This window comes from Biomphalaria glabrata, chromosome 2 (assembly GCF_947242115.1).
Source record: "Biomphalaria glabrata chromosome 2, xgBioGlab47.1, whole genome shotgun sequence".
In the NCBI taxonomy this organism is placed as follows: domain Eukaryota; kingdom Metazoa; phylum Mollusca; class Gastropoda; family Planorbidae; genus Biomphalaria; species Biomphalaria glabrata.
Window position 1 is genome coordinate 7,092,870 of NC_074712.1, and position 14,211 is coordinate 7,107,080.

General features: G+C 32.2%; 1 protein-coding gene across 1 annotated transcript in view; it reads right to left on the reverse strand.

The window, feature by feature from the left end:
* Nucleotides 1–750: 750 nt before the first annotated feature.
* Nucleotides 751–14,211, reverse strand: part of LOC106074827 (DNA-dependent protein kinase catalytic subunit-like) — a 91,571-nt gene continuing 78,110 nt past the window's right edge. The window contains exons 97-110 of the mRNA XM_056018603.1: nt 13,761–13,870; nt 11,953–12,037; nt 10,902–11,096; nt 10,074–10,142; nt 9,212–9,356; nt 8,314–8,381; nt 7,674–7,894; nt 6,399–6,494; nt 6,116–6,283; nt 5,296–5,497; nt 4,815–5,003; nt 4,254–4,293; nt 3,679–3,763; nt 751–2,679 (exon numbers count right to left, since the gene is read on the reverse strand). Of these exons, the coding sequence (XP_055874578.1) occupies nt 2,472–2,679; nt 3,679–3,763; nt 4,254–4,293; nt 4,815–5,003; nt 5,296–5,497; nt 6,116–6,283; nt 6,399–6,494; nt 7,674–7,894; nt 8,314–8,381; nt 9,212–9,356; nt 10,074–10,142; nt 10,902–11,096; nt 11,953–12,037; nt 13,761–13,870 (1,881 nt within the window). The 3' untranslated portion in view covers nt 751–2,471. The remainder of the gene's footprint in view (nt 2,680–3,678; nt 3,764–4,253; nt 4,294–4,814; nt 5,004–5,295; nt 5,498–6,115; nt 6,284–6,398; nt 6,495–7,673; nt 7,895–8,313; nt 8,382–9,211; nt 9,357–10,073; nt 10,143–10,901; nt 11,097–11,952; nt 12,038–13,760; nt 13,871–14,211) is intronic.

Consider the following 14,211-nt stretch of genomic DNA (forward strand, 5'->3'; position numbering starts at 1 on the left):
TTAATCAGACTGCTGACCACTACTTCTCTTTTCACTATGAGAAACTAAACTTTACTTACAAATCTCCCATCATCAGGTGTGCATAATGGTAATAATTATAATCTAATGATGTGATTGATTATTATGGTTTACATATTTTTAACCATTACATAGGTATGGTAAATATTTTGACATGTACATAAAACATGTACATATTTTAATGATCTAGATGACAAATGTATATTTTATGCTTGTTTTGACATATCCTATTATTATTATTATCAAAACTAGCAAAGGTAATAAACAAATGGTCTAGTCAATGGATTGTAAATATTTTCTGTATCATTGCTTGAAATTTTTTTGTAGGCTCATGTTTTATATTCAGTTTATAATGTTGTGTTAAACTATTTAGCTTTTGTTATAAAAGAATACATATGAACACAAAATGCATATAAAAATATGTTTATATATATAAAAAAAATTTGTAAATAAACAAAATACAAAAGTTTAACTGGTTTGTTTTTTTTCCTCTAATACATTGTTATAGGTGATCTAACCAAAACACATTTGTACATGCAATCAACTGACCAGTCAAGAACTGGGATGGTGGGAGTATTACATACCAATACACTCTGAACTGCACTCAATTGTGTGACTCATTATTTAGTCATAAGTTCAAAAATGTTTGAGAAAGGGAAATTTCTACTGAAAAGAATACATCAGATGAATTTGATACTGAACTTAAACAGTATGGCAAAGTTGGGGAAAAGGAAAAATGTTGACTGGGCTAATAACAAATACATAGTGAACACATCAAATTAAAAATGTCAAGCCTAGACAAGATCTACAAATAAACTTAGTGATCAGCGAATTAAAAATATATGAGACCCAATTGGGTATGCAGTATACTGTCAAAAATTGGTCCTTATCAGACTAAACAGAACATGTATTTTACAAATTGTTTCCTTACTACCAAGCATGGATACCAAATGTTTAATTTTCAACCTGAAGAACATAGAAGAAAACCATTGGAAGAGTACTTCTCAAGAGATTTTTTCATCATGTTAATACAATTGTTTTATAAATTACCCTGAAGGGAAGAAAGGAAGTAATGCTACTAAGATGACATTTGTTCAAGTAACATTTGGGATAGGTTGAGAAAGCTGAAATAAATATTGCATTACCATTTTTTTCATCAAATGAAACAGAAATATGGTAAAAAAAAAAAAAAAAAAAGTTTATTTTGAGATAAGAAAATGGGATTTCAATTAAAACAGTGAACAGTTTAAACCAATAGAAAGGGTTCATTTGGCCATAAATATCTAATTTATCCGGAGAAAAAAATCAGAATTCAATTTGCTTATTATCAAGGTTTCGACAGGCACTACACCATTTGTGAATTATAATAATCTTATTATAGTCTAATATACAAAAAATGTTTCATTTACTTAGATCAAATTTTTAAGGTAATTGAAATTATGTCAACAAAATGCATGCAGCTCACTCCAACTGCAGTAGAGATGCTGGAGATGTTATTACATTAAAGTATTTTAATAAGTTGAACTTTGTTTGAATTCACAATAACACCATGAATTATACAAGGCCTAGTAACACATAATTACACTGTTTAAATTTAGTGCCAATAACATATTTTGAAACTCATATAACGTAATACATTTCTAACAATTAAAAACATGAATGTCATATGAAGTAATTCACTAAGCATACAATCAACCAAACATTAACAGAATGGAATGTTCACAAATACTGACATTATATAATGACAGTATGATTTTTGTTAATAATTGACATGTCATTTATGTCACAGTTGTGGACACAGTACAGTGAAGTCCCCATAATCCAAACTTTGGTAATAAGAAAGTTCCTTTAATCCAAAACCAAAATTAGGATATTTTTAGAAATTAAAAAAAACTAAGAGAAATATGAACAAGTGAATAAAAATTACAGTACATAAATGATCATACTTATTCTGTACTATACCATATTTGTAGCATTTTATGACACACTGTACATAGCTTTTTAGTTCTGTACATCATGTAAACTGTAAGTCAGTCAACTAGAATAGTATTTTAATAAATTATAAATGTAAATGCTTGGAAATTCAAAGAAAATAGTTCCAGGAAAGGTATCTTAATATTATTCATTGATGTGCAGTAAATTGCATGCTTGCAATAGTTTGGTACTGGTACATGTATTTTAAAATCTGATGCAGTAATATAGAATTCTACTCTGACTACTGTATAAGAAATATTTGGCTCTCTTGTGACACACTTCATACACAGAATTGGTTTTAGAGAGAAAGAATAAAATAAACTGTCTATCGCTATATCCTGTACCAGTTTATGTAATGACACATTCATAACTATATTTACTTTAGCAATAATTTTGCTGAATCTGAAATATTCACTAATCCAAAAAGGGTCAGGTCCCAATCATTTCAGACTATGGGGACTCCGCTGTGTTATCTTTGTTTAAAACCAAGGCTCCCAGCCAGTCCAAGTCCGTCCAAGGATGTTTGGGTCAGTAGCCTGGTCAATGAGTGCTGCCACCTGTTCTTCAACTGTCAGGTCATGTGCTTGAAATGAAAATCTCACATTTTCATCCTTTTGCCCTTTTAGAACTCCACATATATATGTATAGACTTTCTCCCTTTTAGCTTTTACTGACTCAAGTTCTTGCCTACAAAACAAGAAATGAAATATAAAATTTAAGAAAATGATAACAAAAATATTTGCACTGCTCCGATAAACATGCACAACTAAATTTTTTTTTTAAATTTTTTAATCTGTTACATGAAGCAGAATATTGTATACAGGCAAAGGCAGACCCCAAATGCGATGGATTGATGATGATTTAGGGCGTGGAGATGAAAGACCCAGGAGAGATCTGAATGGAGTGATTCGAAGATTTCGATGATCTTGTTTTCAACAATTGTGGGCGCAAACCAATGCAGTGTTACTTTGACCTTTTCGTCTTCTATGGACTTTGAGGGCACTTTCTGACCCAAAGGTCTTTCCTAGAATACGGGATCTCACCCTTGGACTGTTTGAAACTAAGAACCAGACAAAGGGGTTCTTGAATCTATAGAGAGAACACACTTCATCTGGCATGAGACATAGAACAGTCATGAGACTAGCCATTGAGGCCTTGATAGCCTCTTGACCGGACAATTTGAGCAACAAAGTACCGGAAGGGTGGACCAAACCACCTTCCAAATCTTTCAAATAAGAAAGTTTTTACAGACATGACTATGTAATGTATGTAAACTCAAATGAGTAAAAAAAAAAAATGAAAGGGTAAACAAAACTTATGAAGTATTAAAATGTAGACACTAAAGAGTGTGTAGAATAAATACACTAAATGCTCCTCACTCCAATAACGAATACAAGTAACTGCAGTAAATCAATAATAATACTTGAACAAAATTTTTAAAATAAAAATAGTCTCATTATACTTTTAATTACAAGACACAAGATAATAAGAAATAAGGTAACAGCAAAGAATGCTTTATCAATCTAGAAATGACACTTGAATGGTCAAAAGATATGAAGAATTTAGTCAGAAACACACTATAGCAATGTTGTGAACACATACTCACCTTACACAAAAATCAAAGATATTAACACATACAAAAAATATTCACAATTTCACCACAGAAAACATAAAATTCATACTTACATCATAATATAACTGGGATGATCTCCTTTCAATTTACGCCTGGCTATGATAATTTTCTTTTCAGGGTACCAAGCATTTTCACACTCTGTGTACAACAAAATTTTTGCATTAATCGTTTGTGTCTTTTTATTCTTGTGATAGATTGGTCTTTTCTAAATATTAAAATGTTTAAAAAAATAATTTCCTCTTATTTTTTTATTTTATTTTAAAAAAGATTTTTTAGATTCCCTTTATAAGTGTTAAAATGATATTTCAAATGCATAAAGAGTAATTGTTAGATCACAGGCCTCTTTCTCTTCTTATTAAAGCTACAATCGTTGATTTGACCCCATTTGATTAAATTAATTTTCAGTTTAATAAACTAATTTGTTTTATATAAAAAGAGCATGCATTTTCCTAAAAATCTGGACCAAAAAGTAACATTTTTTTATCACAAACAAAGTGTTATTAAAGTTTAATCAGTTTAACAGGTTTGAATGTACAAATGTGAAAAATGAACAATTCTGACAGAATGTGGAAAATAATTACGGAGATAAAGAGTTAAAAATGAATTTGAAAAATTTCCATTTTCTTACCGGCATCAGCACTTTCATCTTTTTGGCGTTCTGCAAAATTCTGTAACAGCATTATGAAAAGAGATTCAAAAAGAAATTATAATGTTGATGTTGTTTTAATTTGTCAAAAAAAAAAACTCTTTTTTTTGGAAGGGGTGCCTGTAAATTAGAAGGTGAATAAGAAATTTGGCACCACAGAGAAATAGACAGGAAAAAAAAAAGAAAGAGCAATGAAAACAGCAGAGACAAAGTGGCAGTGACCATGGCAGGTTGTAAGGGAAAGCAAAATACTTTTTGAGCTACAAAAGTCCTAGGTCAAGGTCAGGATGGTTAAAGTGGTCAGGATACTTAAGAGCTTCTTTGTCTTGTTTGACATGTTTCAGATGTTCCTTCAGATTTGAAGAATATTACATCCTAGCCCAAATCTTCTGTAGGAGGGCAGGGTTCAAACTCAGGACCATTGAGAGTATTGAAAGCAAATACCACCTGACCAGGCAGCAATCCATATTGGTAATATAACAAGCCCTTGAGAGGATAAAACACACAAAAAATCAGTTACATAGGATCCCAGTGAAACATTACCAGCCAATCCAAATGAGGTTCTTTCACAAAAACATCCATAGTTCTGAGCAACAAGTCTGAGTCAGCTCTAAGTGCCCTTAGAACATGTCTCATTGTACTTTCCATCTGACCTTTGACCTTCAGTGGCAAGGAGAGGTTGATTAGTTGTCGGGTAAGTCGAAACGGCATTAGCTCAGGAACAGGAAGAAACTGAAAAATTAAACGAAATATTTGTATTAATTAATTTTTCAATGTTTTTTTTTTGTCTTTTCAAGGGGAATCCAGAGAAACTAACAGAAATTGAGCTTTAAATTTGAATTCGCTTTTTTTTTTTTTTCCTTCTTTGTCCTTATCGGAAAAAGTCCGTTATAGTTCCTGATTATTCAAATAAAACATTGAAAATGTTCAGTGCTGTGTATGTCTTTTTCTCCCACCTATTCATTACTCTTAAGTCTGATTCCCCCTCCCAAGGCTACCTCTATACCAAGCAACATTTCATTACCTCAGTAGCACTGCCAAATGCATGACCAAAATCGATCCCAATCAGCTGTCCAGTCTTGAGGTCAACCATGAAATTAGACAAGTGCCGGTCCCCAATGCCAAGAAGATACTGGCATATGCAGATAACAGCATGAGATTTGATCATGGCTGACTTGAGAACATGAAAGGCCTCAGGGGATGAACTCATTGAGTGGAGAGCTCGTCTAGTAAATATACATATTGAAATTTTTAAAAATATATTTTTTGCTGGAAAGATTAATAATAACAATAGTGCATTTTCAAATTAAAAAACATATTGCAGCTCAAAAAAAAAAATAAGTAAAAAAATTGAAACAGAACTAACTTTATGTACATGAATAGAATATTCTTCCATTCTCAAATTAATCAAAATTAGATTTAAAAGAAAAGAAAGCAAAACAACAACAAAATTATTAAAACAAAATCAGACTCAGATTTATTTTGGAAATAAATAGCAAGGTAAGTATATAAGATAAAATAAATATGAACAAATTTAAAAAAAAAACAGTCTTATAACTGTAAAGTATGGATTTTATATTTCTATCCTTATAGATAAATGATATTATAGATTTCCCTTATGAGATATTGCAAATGGTTCTTTTTAAAATTGTATATAAATGTATATATTAATCAAAGTATGATCCTCTGTGAATATGCAAATAAAGTTTGCAATTTTTCTATAATGGTCTGGAGAATATAAATTTTGGGAGAATTTGCAATATTTATAACATTTACAAGAACATAAATAAGTATTAGTTTAATAGGATTTAAGAGCTTCATAATGCTGAGCACCGATAACTTACCTTGACAAATCCCATGGTACTGTCCCTTCTAAAAGTCTAAACTGTTTAATGGTCTCTGTATAGTTATACTTGATGTAGACTTCATCGAATATCTTCTGCCAATGACCATATTGGGCTTTGTTGACCAGCTTACATATCCATTGGTTGTATACCTTGCTTGGACCCCTCCTGAAACACAAAGCAGTGGATTTTCCTTAAACATTTTTCACTTAAGTCATAACAAGAATATACAAAGAAAAAAGGTTTGACAAAGATTTTAAACTAAACAACAAACTTTACTTACTCACTATCCAGAAATTTTCTCTCATCTTCTGTGAGAGCATTATATAAAAAGTTCTTCAGTGGGCAAGTGTCTCTCATCCACTCAATGAGACCAACTCTAAAATAAAATACAAGACTCAACATAATATTTAACCCAGAACTCAGAAACAATTTGTAAAGTTCAATTCAATTGAAATAAAAGAAAAAGAAACCTGGGTGTGAAGTATAGCCTGATGTCAAAAAGTTAACCACAGATTCTCTTTTATGACCAACATAAGATAAAATTGTCAGGAGGACTTTTGTTTCAGGAGAACTTGTCAAATGGAGATAAAATTGTCTGAAAGACTTATTTTCAGAAGACTGGTCAAATGAAGATCAAAGTGTAGTTGAGAGACATCAAAAGATTAGCTAACAAGAGGGCTTCAGTTCAAAATCAACTTGAGCTGAAATGTGTTTGATAAGTGCTTAAAGGGAGCAGGGAAACCTTCTCTCGAATACCCCTTCACCAATTGGCCTAGAAAAGAGATTGGACCATAGTGCACAAAGCATGCTTTAAGCATGAAATATAAGCATTTTTATGGAATAATCAATAATTTATTGATACATATTTTGTATATTGCCTTACATCCAGTGCACTGCATCTAGTCTAAACCCACACACACATTGTTGTTATTTTTATAGATTACCCTTGAATATATTTTTTTTTGCTATAGCTTTAGTATTAATTCCATTTTGACCATTTCGTACTATATCATTATGGATGATGTAAACAATGACATGTTCTTGTGTTCATCCAACTTTCTGTTGTAAACTTCACATGGAATGTCCGAATGAAACAATAGTACGAAGACGTATTTTGTGTGCTATCTTATTATTTGTTTGCTTGTATAATGTATGGCTATTTCACAATGGTGAGACTAATCCTTAATTGTATTAAAGATTATTATTATTATTAGACAAATCCTTACTGGTAATTAAGATTATTATTATTATGGTGTTAGAAACAAATGAGTATTCATTCTCTGGCACTGCCAGGGCCGAATTTTGTTAATGAGAAAAAAAATTCATCATAGTCCCTTTATCAGTGTCCACTTAGAAATTTTCTGATGATGTGGCAGGTCTGCAGCAGTACCCCCCTCTGATAGGCAATATGAATCTTCCTAGGAATGTTAAGGGCCTTGAAAGTATCTGTGAGATCAGTTGTCATTATCCCCCTTGGTTGATATAACAATGGGATATATTGTTATTTTAGATAACTTCCATAAACGCTTAATCTTGTTTCACTGAAGTTACCTACCTTGGTGTCATGGAGACGACCTGGTAAGTCTTCAGCTGCAGCTTCCTCTGTTTACAGGCCCAGTCAGAGTTCATCACCTTGTTCATCATGAAGAACAGCATCTCGATGCGCTGGTCGAGCCTGAGGTCCTCTCCACTCTTCACCAGGTATGGATAGTCCTGCTCATCATTGCCTCGTATCAATATCCTTTTGGGCTTCCTTAGTGATGACATCACTAGAACCTGCATAGATAAAACAATCAGCAAAAACATTTTATAAAAACTATCAATACATTTTATGTGGAGACAGAATTCTAGAATGATTAAAGACACAATTTTCTTAGAAGGCATGGTAGCTTTTCTTTGCAATATCTTTCTTATAACATTAAGGCTTAAACATTTAATAAATTATAAATTTTGGTTTCTGAAGTTTAAATAAAGATAATGATTTCATTAAATTATGTGAAATGACAAGGAATATAACTAGCAATATATTTTTTTGTTCCTTTTGCCAAAATTATTTAATATTACAAAAAACATTTTTTTTTAAACTTAAAAAATCGAAGGCACGAGTTTCATTTGATGGGAAGATTCATTGGATGCTTGGCATTTAAGAACCACTCAAAGGTATGGCTCCAGTTCAACTACTAAAGAAGTCTTACCCTCTCATCAAAACCTGCTATCTTTACATGATACTCTGGAGTAGGCTTCTGCTGTCCTGTGTACTGACCTTAAAACAATTGTAAGAGAAAGGAGTTTTAAGACACTTTGCTTGACTAGCAATAAATATTCAAAAGGATCAAGTTTTCAACACACCATGCCACAAACCACCTCTATGCTCCTTTGGGTGGTTGTAAAGGTATATTGTCTAGGGGCTAGATCACTGGCAAGTTATTCCAAGCCCAGCCCTAGTCCAGTCTATTTCTGACAGGAAGATCTATCTACAATGGGATACCTTACTCTCACTGCACACTCATTCTCTTAAAGAAACAAACAGCTTTTACTTGTAATCAAAATTTGATTTCAACTCAATTACTCAATCATATGTACATCAAATACAAAGTCTATTATCAAAATAATCCATCAACGAAAAATAATCAAACCCCAAAAAATATTATAATATAATGTCCACTCTGACCAAAAATCTACACACTGAATCATTTGTCGTGAATCCACCTCCTCTCTCTTTCTCTATCTCTTAATATCATCTCACCATACTCCCTACTGTTTACCTGAACCCCAGGGCATATTACCCTGCCTCTTGTGAGAGTGCCTAAGGGTTGTGAGAGTACCCCCTAGGCAATGTACGGAATAATAAAAGAGCTTCCACACCCTTATCAACACTCCAGGCGCCATTCCTCAAGGGTCCATTTCATAAATGGTGCATCCTGCATGGTTAGTCTGCTATAGAATAGGAAAATGGCAGTGGTTCCTTCGGTCGTGTCTCTTGTCAGTGAGACCAGGGTGACAGTGTTATTTAAGGGCATTCCTTTCATGGCAGCATTCAGTTGGTATGGGAATTTCACATTTTTCTTCAAATAAAGATAGCATCAGGCTTACCAGGAATTTCTAAATCTTTGCCAAATTTATTAGGATTGAACTCTGCCAGCCAAGGGGAGTAAGCCTTTAGTTTGGTAGGAGGATTAAACAGCCCCCTTTTCCCATCAATCAAATTTCTCAGGCATGCTTCTGCTCCCTGAAAGTCCTGATAATAGAATATATTGATTATTAGAGGAAATTTACAAATAAACTTTATACAATTAAAATACAACTATCAAGTGTAGTTCACAAAAAAAAAATTTAAAGTAAGTTTGCAATTGGTCAATGAAACAAAATGAATTACATGTACTTCATCTTTTAAAGCATACTCACAATGACAATATTAAAAGGCAGTTGCAGAAAAAATATTGTACAGTTTTTACACAAACTTTAAATTTCATTGATTATTATAATATAATATTTGGCTAATGTCTTTGTCTCCTGGGTCTTTGTGTCATGCATATAACAAGCAATAGAAAATAAAAATACTTTTTCAAAAAGAAAGCATATCTAAGGGAAAGAACCACTAATTACTGCCATTTATTTGAAAATTACAGGTTTTAGCTTCCTTTCTGCTATACAAAACAAAGTTAATTGATTAGTACTAGATTAATACTTGATTAGTACTAAATGATTAACTAATTGGTCAATTTTTACATTGTTTTGCGCATTGCATGAATAAATATGCATAATTTCAACTTTATCTGAAAATGGGAAATATGAGTAAAAACATGTTGAAATGTAATTGACAGACAGACAGATAAAAGCTTTGTACAAAACATAAGCCAAGACACATTTGAATCTTTGCTATGTCTGAGTTTTTCATTACAATAAATGACTCACAAGTTGTTTTTTTAAACATTTCACAACTAGAGAGACAAACCTTTGCATTCATTGAAATCAATTTGCATCCATCTTTACCAAAGACCTTTTCAAACTCTGCCTTGAAATTCTGCCAATCAAAGAATGATATAATTGTTGACACAATTCTCCCCCAATAGGGATGGAACTAATATTTAACTCTTTCTCTCCATAATTATTTTCCACATTCCGATAGTAATATTCATTTGTATTTCACTATCCTGTTTTAATTAAACTTAAATAACTTTTTGTTTGTTATTAGAAAATGTTACACTTGGTATCAAATTATAGGGGAATGCATGCTCTTTTTATACAACACAAATTAAAGTTTATAAATTAAAAAATTAATTTAATTTAATGGGGTCAAATCAACAACGACATCGTCGATTAGGAGAGAAAGAGTTAATTTGCTTAGAATTAACTGAGAATAAAGAAAAATGTTTAAAATCAGAAATAGCAATCTAGTTCTTTGAATTAAACATTAATAGGTGCATTATACATTACATATGTAGGAATTTCAAAGCAAAAATACCCAGATTTAGTAGATTTGTGTGGTCAAATGGTGCAAGTCTGTCTGAGTAAAAATGTAGAGATTTTTTTAGTGTTGTTCTCTTTGTTTAATATTATATGAACTGTGAACAGAAAAAATGTATTATTTATTGTCTGTCTGATCAAAGTCTTAGCCTAAAGGCGCTCAGTAAACCATCTCCTAGATAACCCTTCCCCCACAAATGAGATTGGACGAAAATGCCCTGAGCACGCTATAAGAATGAAAGTAGCACTACATAAAAGCTTTTAAAATAAAAAAATGTAAATAGCTTAATAAAACTAATAATTTTGACAAACTTACATCAGAGAAACCTTTTCTAAACTCTCCCATACCAACAGAGGCAGCGGTGGCACTGTAGTTGATCTGGGTGGAGGAAGCTGTGGTGTCACCTTTTACATTAAGCAATTGGTCATAGATCTCTTGACACTTCCTCCTGACTTGATCTTTAGAAGATTTATCATTACCTAACAGTCTCTTCATATCTGAACACCAGTCCTGGGAACAATATATGCTGAAGGGTTATTTAAATAATTGTAATTGTGTGTTACAGCTTTCCTATTATATATCTATTTATAATTCTCTGACAACTACCTTCTCGATGCGTCTAGGTGTCCCGAGGTTCCGCTGTAATTATCGAATAAAATAACTAAACAACTAGATTAATACACATTAACTTTTAATCAACTTCTCGGCATATCACACAATCCACTCTCTACTTTTGATAACTATCTCACTTCCGGTGATTCGCTCCTTTGTAAAAATAGATTATACATACATACACACATTCACCCGTGACATTGTGCATGTATAGAAAAGGGAGGGGGATGCATGACAGACATCTACGCTATTGTAGGAATACAGAAAAATCTCTTTGGGCTCTGCTTCTGGCCTCCCCAGGTAGGGGAAGTGGTGTGGCTCAAGGAATTTTGCCACTTAAAAATAAAAATGATTCAGTGATCATCTAGTTGATGGGAGACCTTCAGACATAGGGTTTGGTGAAGCGCTAATCTCTCATTCCTGGCCTCAGGGTAAAACCCTTCCCTTGCGTCAAGGGTCATAATAGAGCACAAGGTGTGATAAAATATGTATCTCTAGTTAGTTTCTTAAAAGTCCTCCTACCAATTCTAATTTAGAACTCACAGTACAATAAACTCAAGTGCATGTCAAAATGATCAAACTAGATGCTTAGCCTACTTCACTTACCTTAAAAATGATCAAACTAGATGCTTACTTCACTTTCCTTAAAAATGATCATACTAGATGCTTACTTCACTTACCTTAAAAATGATCAAACTAGATGCTTACTTCACTTACCTTAAAAATGATCAAACTAGATGCTTACTTCACTTACCTTAAAAATGATATCTGGCTGACCAAACTGTTCCAGAGCACTAATAAATTTATACACCAACACATTGTGGATTTTGCCATTTAGTCTGAAAAGTCACAGAGTTACACGATGACCATTGTGGTATAAGATAAATATATGTATCAGAAAAAAAAATGTACGCCACAATATGATGAATAAATCAATGATAATAAAATGAGGGGATATAAATTGTACTCTTCTAACTGTATTTGTTTTCTTCTTTAAAAAGGTTTGCAACTTTAATTGTTTAATACTGATTAGTTGCTTTCTTGAATTACTCTATCTAAAAGACTTTTAATATACATCTAGTTTTAAACAAGAGATTACATGTGTATGAAGTGCTTACAAACTGCTTGTCGCAACTATTGAATTAGTTGTATAGTAAAAATGATCTATGTTTAATAGCGCGGATTAATCAATATGCGATGACGTCATTTGCGCTATTTTCTTGTTTTCTTGTGTAGTGTTAGTAGATGATCTTCCCTTGCTACTTCGTCATAATTTCTTATGACATAAAATGATTACGTAGTAAGGCTTTCATAGTTAATCGTCTGTTTCATTCTCTCCATCTTGTGCTGTAGAGCCAAGTTGTATTTTGTGAGCTTTTGAATTTCTCCTTGGATCTGATAGTGGATAGCCTTATCATTGTTCCTTGGATATATTTCTTGAAGAATTATTTTGACCCCTGTTTAGGGTGAGTTTTATTTTCACATTATATAGTTGTTTGTACTTGGATTCGATCGTATTTGTATTTTTTAAATTAGATTAGAAGATTAGAAGAATCTATTCTTTATCTTTCTATAGGGTCTCAGTTTCAGTCTCAGTCCCGGTCTCAGTATTGAGATCTCAGCTTTAGGCTACAGGACTGAGGTTTCCATCTCAGTTAGTCTGTCTCAGTGTCTGACGTTTCAAGTTTGTTTTTACAAGTCTGAGGTTCCAGATTCCAGACTGCGGGTTGCTGTATCCAGACCTGGTGATACAGTTCGAAGTTGTGTGCTTTGGTGTTACTATGAACTTTTGCTTGTTTATTGTGGATGAACAGTATCTTGGATAGAAGATATATGGACTTGTCATGAAGTTGTTGTCATGAAATATTGCTGAAGGCAATATTACTGAACCTTATAATTTAAGGTGAATATGTTTGTTTTATTTATTATAATCATATTACAAGTATTGAATTTCTACATCATATTATATTTACTTATATTATATTTATCATTGATCAGATCGCATTGTCATTGTAAATATATCACTAGATTAGATTCATCATTTTATGTAAATCATCATACTTAGTTTATGCACAACTCGGTGTGTATGGTGTGACTGTTGGGCTGAACTTGGGACAAAATTAATAATAACTTATCAATTTTAATTATAACACTCACACATTGAAATAATATTAATTTTAATACCTAGACACATTAATACATAATAATATTCAATATTATAAGTAAAACTTAAGACCTGACACTGCTATTCTGTGCTACTAATACATGTAACATTTTGAAACGTTTACTAACAAGAAGTAATTTCCAGTCAGAAATAGCATTAAGATAAAGTCAACAAAATGCAAGTCAAATAAAATCCTGTAAATTGAAGACTTTCCTTCAAATGAGAAGATAAATATCTCCTACATGTGACCATGTATTTATTGAGTTGAGCAAGTTAATGGGAGACTTAAAACTCTGCTAAGTCTTTGGTTCTCCCATTGATTCAGGCAAACCTGATGCATGCTCTTTAACACTAAGGAAGTTAGAAATTTACTGAAACAGATAATAAGGGTTACATACCTGTCAAGAGTTTCCTTCCTTTTATTCAATTGATATTTCTCTATTTTAGACTCACTTTTTGGGGTGAAGTCAAAACCTTCAGAGCTCATGTGTAGCGGATAAATTAAAGCCTAGAAAGAATATTACAGGTTATGTCTAATTGATAAATTTGAAATAATGTCATAATAATTAATCTACTTTGTAAGGGGTTACTGGAGTCAATTTTGGGTAAAAAAATCGATTTTTCAATTTTGGTTTAATTAAATAGCTGGACATGTATTTTATAAACTGGCACTAAAAATGTTCTAAAAAATAGTATTTTTTATTGAAAAAAAGCATTTTAATGATGCATGGTGAACACTCTTTTCCATATTTTTCTGAATACAAATTCACTGTTTTTGAGTGAATGCATTTTTTTTGTGACCCCCCCGTAACATATTTCTAAAATCTCTAGAACTAATAGAGATAAATG